Source organism: Mytilus californianus, unplaced genomic scaffold, assembly GCF_021869535.1.
Source record: "Mytilus californianus isolate M0D057914Y unplaced genomic scaffold, xbMytCali1.0.p SCAF_2, whole genome shotgun sequence".
Classification (NCBI taxonomy): Eukaryota; Metazoa; Mollusca; class Bivalvia; order Mytilida; family Mytilidae; genus Mytilus; species Mytilus californianus.
The window spans coordinates 131,945,045-131,955,054 of record NW_026262668.1 but is presented as its reverse complement, the minus strand read 5'-3'; the positions used below and the strand labels follow the sequence as shown (position 1 = coordinate 131,955,054).

At 31.0% G+C, this 10,010-nt stretch overlaps 1 protein-coding gene across 1 annotated transcript; it reads left to right on the top strand.

The window, feature by feature from the left end:
• The first annotated feature begins 2,982 nt into the window (after positions 1 to 2,982).
• LOC127731058 (twist-related protein 2-like) lies at positions 2,983 to 9,748 on the top strand. Its single transcript, XM_052239864.1, has 2 exons — positions 2,983 to 3,748; positions 9,196 to 9,748. Exon 1 carries the CDS (start codon positions 3,140 to 3,142, stop codon positions 3,728 to 3,730), a length of 591 nt encoding a protein of 196 aa, XP_052095824.1. The 5' UTR covers positions 2,983 to 3,139; the 3' UTR covers positions 3,731 to 3,748; positions 9,196 to 9,748.
• The last annotated feature ends 262 nt before the right edge of the window (positions 9,749 to 10,010 follow it).

Below are 10,010 nucleotides of genomic sequence, written 5' to 3'. Positions count from 1 at the left end.
TATTTCCGGATTAATACATTTATTAGGCGACGATTATAATATTGAATTAATATTTACTAAAATTAGTATGTTCTTTAATTGAGTTAAACATCAAGGTAATTGAAATTGGTATTAATCCAGGTTTTCAAGTATATTGGTTTTAATGACTGTTTACAGTAACAATACAAAACATTATAACAATGCAATTTGAAAGAAATTTACATAGAAATTTGAAGAAAAACTTCCTTACAATATCAGTGAATTAATTAGATTTAATATGAAAAAGGAGATGTGGCGTAAACGTCGTTGAGACAGCATACCAACACAAGTAACCAAAAGACATGAAAAGGGCCATATATATATACTGTATGCAACAATAGACTACAAAATATGTCTTCAATAATACTGTCAAAAGATTCAAAAGGGATTTTTCGAGTTAATGGATTATTTCTAATTCAACTTGATCAGTTAAAGAAACCATGAAAACTTTGGGTCAATTTATTTGTTCCTTACAAATAAGCAAGAGCTTAATTAACAAAAGGTAAAACTTGCCATGTGGATAATCATATTATTTAAACTAACGCCGTGAGTTTGAACGATATTAAAATGATAGTGCTTATACTAATTTTGACATGGAAGCCCACTGCCTGAAGGAGATAAAACATGAATTTCATTTATTTTATAATAAAATTCTTCTTAAGTTTTCAATCTCATGTCAAACTGCATAATAACCGTGGTATATATATATGTATAGAAAGATATAGATATCTTCAAACAAAACTTTTCAAAGCTTTGCATACACTTGTTGCTTTGAATAGTGTAATATTAAATACAAATATATCATGTCATGTGTGTGTGTATTTTTAATTTTTGTTGTGGAAAAGCGAACTGCACATTACCCGTGCATATTTAAGACTAAATATAACATTATTATAAGGCAGTTTCAGTAATTCCGTTTGACCAGATTACGAACGGCTTTTTGTGGTATACAACAAATACAATCGGATAGCATCATGAAACAACATTGGCAAATTGATCATGTAATAACCATTTCTATATGACCTTTTTCACTTACTTTTATATATTTTCACAAATTTTATAAGAAAGTCTACAGATTTATGTCCCTTATGGATTTGTCGATCTGACCTTCACACTCGTCATTTCTCCTCGAAAGCTAGAATACCCTTAATACCATTAAGCTGCGTGGTCTACGACTAGACATATTTTTGTTTGGTTTTTAGATATTGTTGATATTGATAAAAATGCATACAAATACAAATAGCTGTCAATATTGATTAAGTTTTGTAAAAATGAACGATGACAGAAGAATTGTCATCCCTATTCTACCAAGAGGAGGGTTTCATTCAATTGTCATCCCTATTCTACCAAGAGGAAGGTTTCATTCAATCTGTGTGAAAGCGCAATACTCAGTAAACGAGACCGATTAATGCAGTAAATAATTATATCGGACTCTTTAGACTGTTAGATCCCCGTGGTCTTTCCTTTATTTTTTTGTAAATCGTTTAATTAAAAAAAAAAAAAAAAAAAAAAAAGCTTTTAAAATATCGAATTCTGTCTTAAGGAAAATGAAGTAGTACTTCCCGTCATGAGCTTTATGTATATATACTTTTCCCAGAGAATTTTTATATAACACTCGACTTCGATCAAATGGTACTCTTGAAAATTTGTGTGTTTAGAGTTTTTTGCTTTTTAATTTTACAGAACGGAAGTCGTTTAAACTTCCTTCTCGTTAATCCTGGTGTTTACAAGGAAAACAGATGTCATTGAAATTGTGAATATTTTTATGAATGAAGGAATGTTTTCTTACTTATCGAGAGCGTGGGAACTTTCTTTCCACGTGCAATCTTCACGCCAAAGTGTGACTCAATGCAGCATTGTAAATTACGAAATCTCCAGCAAATCTTATTAACTGACTGGTAAAACTATCTGCTTAAAAATCAAATGTTTTCTTGGGTATACATTCTGTATAAATAAAATCTGAAGGATTCATCAGAATTGCAGATATTTACGATGACGTTTTAAATGTTCTGCTTTGTCGCCGCAATACCGGACAGGAACGTTGGTACAGACGGGAAAATGATTAACGTCAAATAACTAAAATACAAAGAAGTAATCGGAAACGACTTGTCATCAAGAGAATGTTAAGGAATGAAAAAAGCCTCAAGTCAAGGGCAGTGATATAGATACAACAATTATTGTTCCAAAACCCTGAACCATAAAACTGACAATGTTTACTTTATAAAAATACCGCCTAAAATACAAAAAACAATTGTTTGAACCTATTTTTTTTTAATGAATTGTAGCTTAATCGATTAGAAAATATTATCTGATATTATTAATAGGTGAATGTTTTGCGCATCATTAAAATCTTGTAAATGTAAAACGGTTAATAGTTTTCATTATTGATTACAGAATTTTTGCAAATTATATTTGAAACCGCCAAAAATTGGACACCTGCTATATAGCATTATCACATAACTTATTTATTACAATTAAGAAATATGTGGACAAAACAAAACTTGTTTATCTTTACTAATTTCACCCCTTTACGTGAAATCTTTATCTTGTGAATATTTGTTTTTCTTTCTGAGATCAATGGGGCGATTATCGGAACAAAAACTTGCTCAGGTTTTATTTATTCAATAAAATCTTATTCAAAGGTATATCAATCAGAAATGGAATATTGAAAAATTTGCAAAGATTGACTAAACATGCTAAAGTTTCTGACAAATATCTTTTCTTTCTCGTCTTGCGTTCTATGTTGTTTGTCAAACGCCATGGGAATTTTCGCGCGAGACGAATATCACGATTCCACACTTTTGCGATATGGGTAATATAATTTTTGATTGGCAGATTGGTTTCGGGGATTTATTACCTATATTATCATGTACACCAACCTCAGCTTCTGCTGGAGGAGGCGGGGCATAATACTGTAAACAAACATTGGCATTACCATCTGGTATAAATGGACGTGCCTCAGAATTAATTAACTGAATGCACGTGTATAAGTAATAAGTTTATTTCTGAACAGAAAAAAGTGAAAGTTTAAAATTTTGGTGGTATCCTGTTGACAAACTGCACGATATACATTTATGCAGAATTATTGTTTGAACTAATTTTTTACAAATTAAATAACTCCATGGTATTAACAGACTTAACTATGATACCACAGCAGTGTAGCAATATGACGGATAATATGTACGTTCAGGGTCAAATTGGAATACCCATGATAAAACAGGAATATGCCGAGGACATGACGGACCATTTAGAAATGGACTTATCCAAAATGAAAAAGAAATCTCGAAAAAGATCTTACAGCAAGACATTTGATTCTGTATCGGAGGCGTCGTCCCACGAAAACTCGAATGACAGTTCGTCTTCATGTAGTGGAGAAAACAGCAAGAAAAAGAAAAAAGGACAATCAATGGAAGAAATCAATACTCAAAGATGTTTAGCAAATGTTCGTGAACGACAGAGGACACAAAGTTTAAATGAAGCCTTTTCACAGCTACGAACCATTATTCCGACGTTACCCTCAGATAAACTTAGTAAAATCCAGACACTCAAGTTAGCTTCCCGTTATATTGACTTTCTCTACCAAGTACTAAGAACTGATGACAATTGTGATAAAAATAAAGCCACAAGTTGTAGTTATGTGGAAGATGAGAGACTAAGTTATGCTTTCTCTGTTTGGAGGATGGAAGGAGCATGGGCACTGCCTGGACACTGATTTGTCTTACATTCTTTGGTTAGTATAAACTATAGAATCTAGAATAACCATCTTTCACTGTTATTGTAATATAAGATAATAACGATAATATCAATGTAATTTATATTGATAATATCATTTGTCTTAAAATCACATACATCTTTCACCCTACCTTAAACAGATACCTTTTAACAACAACAACAAACTTTTATTTTTCGAAAAAAAATATTTACATTGTAATGTTGAATTTTTGCTGTTTAGGATTCCAAAAGAGTTGTGTGTGTATAGTCAATGTAAACTAAATACACCCGCAGTCAACTAAAATCACTGAACAGAATGGATGGAATATGGTTGAATAAAAATTTCATATAAAGAGTATTTTGCATTCGCTTTGATAAATTTAACCTCTATTTGACCAGCACAATATCTAAACTTGCCATGATTTATCTAGAAAACGGTTACCCATATCAACAGATGCTGGGGTGAAAGATTTAAGATTTTATCAAACATATTACCGATATCATAAATATGATAAATAAATAATAAAACTGAAAGGATAACAATCAGATATAAAATATTTATATAAAATATATCGAATTATGTTTCACTTCTCAAAAAATAGGAATTTAAATTTAATTAGTCAGTACTCTATTACTGAATATATCTTGCTGACAGTCGTAAAATATGTTGGTAGATTGTGTCTGAAAAAAATAAGAATCCGTCTCTTGTGTAAATATCTTGTGCTTTATTAAAGCAAATAAAAGTAAAATGAATATATAGACAATGGTATCAGAAATGTGTCCAGGTTATTTATTAAAAACTAGTAGAAAAAATAAATATATATATATTCTTTAGATAAAAACGCTTTCATACTAAACTGAATTTTAAAAATTCATGTTTCAATGTAAATCTGATTGAGCTCAAATGTTCTAAATATTAACAGGAAAGGTTGTTAGTTCTAGAGAGTGGCCGCTAAATATTAACAGGAAAGGTTGTTAGTTCTAGATAGTGGCCGCTAAATATTAACAGGAAAGGTTGTTAGTTCTAAATAGTGGCCGCTAAATATTAACAGGAAAGGTTATTAGTTCTAAATAGTGACCGCTAAATATTAACAGGAAAGGTTATTAGTTCTAGATAGTGGCCGCTAAATATTAACAGGAAAGGTTGTTAGTTCTAAATAGTGGCCGCTAAATATTAACAGGAAAGGTTATTAGTTCTAAATAGTGACCGCTAAATATTAACAGGAAAGGTTATTAGTTCTAAATAGTGGCCGCTAAATATTAACAGGAAAGGTTATTAGTTCTAAATAGTGGCCGCTAAATATTAACAGGAAAGGTTATTAGTTCTAAATAGTGGCCGTTAAATATTAACAGGAAAGGTTGTTAGTTCTATTATTCATCAACATTGAAAGAAAGAGGCTGGACAGAAATATATAAAAAAAAAATGGTCTTTTTAGCACTAATAATCAACAGGTAGTTTACCATAATTTTAGAATGTCCTAGAAGTAGTACATACATGCAATTCTGGGATAAAAGATGCTGTTCTCAAAATGTTTTTTTGTTGTTGGTACAAACAGTCATTTTAGAGGCAGTTTCTGTGAATACGAGTATATTTATCTTCCAATAGAATACGTATGTTCGGCCTTGCTGACATAGAAACTTTTATTATTATTGTTATCATCATTATTATTATTATTTTTATTATTATTACTAGCAATGCTGATTTTTTTCTAAAGATGTTTCGATGATACGATTTTATTATTTTTTTGTTTATTATGGAACCCTGTATTTTGTCCACCAATATCCTCTTCAGAAAATAAGCCTTTGTTCCTTCTAAACGTCAAAATGTGCATTGATTATACTCTTTCAGTGGGATATACAGAACAACGAAAGCCGTGTTTCTTCACTTTATACTATAATCTTTACCACGAAATTCTTTTGATCTTTGAGCTCAGTGACAAAGTTAACATTAGTTCTGTACAACATCAATATAAAGAGAATAAAACACGAATTAATTCGACATGACACATGTATCTTTACCGGTAGATATGTAGACGAGATACACAATCATAATGCCGATTGATAATACTGATAAACACCAAAAACATTACGCCTTGTCCCTTAGAACATTTTAAAGTGAATACCATTTTGATTTTGTTTTTGGTACGACGGATGTCTTTCCATATTTCCGTATCCATTAAAATATATTACATGCATAGCAATGACAAGCTTGTGTTTACTGATGTTTAGTTTAACCAATGTTAAAAAAGGGACCAAAAGCCTGTATGCAAATACTATAGTGACAGGAATAAATAAATCCACCTAAACTAAATCAGTTAATAATTTAAGTCGACGTGCGGAGTTCGATTCCGTATCTAGTGCAGAAAAATCGAACCTGAAATCTGCCAATGATAAATATTTTCATGCTTCCTTTATAAAGTGCACACAAAAAATATTACCATTATATAAGTCAAAGTCAACAGTTAATGACTTAAACAATTGACCCATTCAAGTAAAAGAAACTTCAGGTGTAGTAAAAATTTGATTTCATTGTTTTGTACGTGGTTGTGTTCCATAACGCGGCTGTTGCTACCAGCGCAAAGCAAGCACCCGACTGTTTCACCCTTGGTTTTCTATCCCCTTTGTATTGATGTTCACTGATACGTAACTTACTGATTTTCTTTATGGAATATTGTGTAATATATTCTCTGTTTATTATATGAGATGCACATCTGGAAACTTTTGAAGTAATATTACTTCATGTATATACATACTGTGTAGTGAATGAATGACAGGCAAGAAATTAAGGATTTCTTTCTACGATTATTGGTTTTTCTTATTTTAACATCGCCCACAGAGCAAGAATGAATGCAAGAAGAGTTTTGGTACATGTCATTGCGACTACCACTTAAAAACCCAAAAGACATCTTATTATATATAATAATAACAGTGTAGTCATCCTATGTCAAACTCTAAATCGCCTTGATACGAGTTGTGAATTATAACGGAAACTAACAAAACCTTACAAAAGACATTACACAAATACAATTCGTTAAGATTAACAGTTATACCTGTATAAAGCAACAACAACAAAAAATGAGGAACAATTCCCATACTAATTGATTTATAAATATTATTGCCATAAAAACTGGGATATAATACGACTTTTTTTTTATCAAATTATTGTACTCATCTTATTTTTAGTAACAACAGTACTGAAGTTAGAAAAGGGAATTATAAATCCACTAATAAATTTGTAAACGAACAAATGATTGAGCAATAGCAAGCATAGATGCTGATGTAAACGTATTATAGGGTTTTATGGAATAACCACCAGGTACAATCGAAATGTGTTTAGGCATTTGTTATGAGCAGTCCTCGAGGGGCAGTCATTCTATAATCGGGGAAAATAGAACAAAAAGCCACTTTATTAGTTTAGTGCGTCCGAAGCGATTTTTTTTCTGGATTTACCATCATCAGAAACGCTCAAATCAAATGACAACTTAGTGTCAATAGACAACAACAACAAAAAAAACACTATTCTGGTAACAATCAGAGAATATGTAATATTTGTCAAAATCAATTATTCCACCATTACAACTTATCTGTGTTTTGTATCCTTCGATGTTGTTTTGTAATCATGTATACGGTACTATTTTCGTTGTAACAATATATAATAATAAAGTGTTTGTTGTTAGGGCAGTACTCCTTTATTACAATTTAATATAAAATTGACGAGATGTATTACCAAAGAAACAAGTATGTTAACTGAGAGCCGATTTCCTCAACATCATCAACTATGTATTTCTTAGACATGAAAGAAAATTACTTTTACATTTTTCAAGCATTTTCTTTGGCATTTACTTCTCAAGTTCTCAAGTGTCGTGACGCTCTTTTGCAAAGAAGACCCTCAGCCATCTGCCAAAAACATCAAACCGAGGACGCACATTTGTTACTAGAATGATTATTACTCTGACAAAACGCATCACTCTCTGTTTTTATCATTAAGATGATGCATTTCAAATTCTCCCATCATCTAGTAATGGCACAAGTCTTATTTCCATCAATTAACATTCAACAAAACGTACTGTAGGTGAAACGAGCACACCGTGCTACATCTATAGCGCTTTTAAGAAACAATATAATTAATGTGTTCATGTAGTAAAATATATTTCTAGAACTAAGTAAAAATGTTCATTTCTCTTGGGAAGAAACACATTTGTTTGATTTATGACCTTCATTAATCCATTTCATGTATACATCAGAAAAATTTATGGAATAATTAATAAAATGTCTTGTGGCAGTGACGCAATACATACCAAAGTTTATGACAGTCAGCTGATAGTTTGAAGTTTTTTTCCATATACATTGAGAACTTAAAATTAAACATTTTCTTCTCTGTTGTGTATTTGCATCACAGTTTGTGAATGTGATGAAATGATACACAGTTTTTTTTAATTTGAAAGATTGATATATAACTAAAAAAGTGTCAGATGATTCCTATTTACTTTACACAGAATTTCATACACCAAAAAAAGGGTATAACACAAACCAATAAGATTTGAAACATACAACTTTTGAAGACATCAATAATTCAAGATTAAACAATTGAATAACAGTCAAATTAAAACAAGTAAAAAGACAAATTCAGTATATTTAACCATGCAAGTGTTCAATAATTATATAAAACAAAAAAAATAATTAGATAAAAGGTCTATAAAATTGTCTAAGACAAGAAGGTAAGCATGGTTGTAATCCTGTGTCAACAGCAAGTAAGATAGCAGTATGGTACACGAGTACTATAGTATCTTTAAATGCAGTTGACACTAGTAGTTAATACCATAGGAACTGACCAGCATGTTAATGGGTATTAGATATATCACCGAAGGCGTTAGCCCGATGGGGAATATTTAATTTACAGCGTGATATTATGATAGTTAACTAAGTATGTTAATAAGAAATGAGGGGGTAGTGGACATTTTAGAAAACTGGTCGAATTTAGGATAAAGCCTGATAACTGCAGTTTCATCCAATTGCATTTATGACATCGGAATAAGAATTTTATTAGTTTAAAATCCAAACAATAGGATTGTTACTAAAGAAAAACATATAAATAACAAAACGATAGACAGAAAACAATACAAACATGTAGCATTGAAAAAATAAAAAATGTTAATATTTATTACAATACTATTTTTGACAACATGCCTCCTCTATAAAGTTATCAAGATGTAAACATATCATACATTTTAAAATGTACTCAGAAAATCAAACAGAAAACAAATAAGACTTCGATGTCAATTAAATCTTTTTAAGATGCATTTCAAGAAAGTAGACACATCATGTGAGAATATTGTAAACAACAAGGCGATTAACTGCTGTAATTGTACATATGACGCACCTTTTGTGGTTAGTGATTCAGAAATAAATCACGTCAACAATCAGTAGCTTTCAATGTATTTACCATTATCTCTTTGGTTTTTTCAGATTTTGACGAGGACATGGTTTTTGTCTCCAGCCTTTTATGTAACGGCGACCAGTTGTCATGACTACGGACCAATAGTTAAAAAGATGAACAGCCTTCTGAACGATGACGTGTGATAACGATTGTGAGATATGACATATTTAGTTAAGGATGATTGATAGACACAACTTACAGTTATACATCAGTGAAATAGTCCATTTCCGTTATAGTTTAGTAGTCTGCTACCGTACATGTCATTGCATGTCATGTAATAAATACTTTGTATAGAAATTACATGCTGCTGTTGCGATTAATGCAGTTGTGTTGGCTGGACAAGCTTGTCCCAAATATTGAACTTCTGACCAAACCTTACCCACTGACCAAACCATGACAAAAGAATCTCCCATTTTATGTGTGAGCATGTGTTCATTTTTGTCACTAATCATCATAATTTAACGTTGTTAAACTTTTAATATTTTTATTTATGAGGAGCAGTATTGACAATCCTTTTATTGTTTTTTTTTATGAGATTGAATGTTTTGTATAATTTATTTTTAATACAGATGATATGAACAATTGCTGTCTTCATTTTTTATAAGTGAACCTTTCTGTTATTGTTTGCGAAAAACAGGTGGTGAACATGTTCGGCTACAAAAAACAAATGCAAGTTACTATTAATGCTATTTTTTGTGGTGTTTCCAATTTTTTCTGCTTAACCAATTCACAGATGAAATTATAAAGATTGCGGACAAACATATCAAAATACCGTTACTGTTACTCAAACAAAAACAAAACGAACAAAAAGCACAAAAACCGCAAAAATACCCATAAGAACAAA

Bases quoted from the DNA above. Each gene is read 5' to 3' on its own strand.
- LOC127731058 (XM_052239864.1), top strand. From the start codon at position 3,140: ATGGTATTAACAGACTTAACTATGATACCACAGCAGTGTAGCAATATG.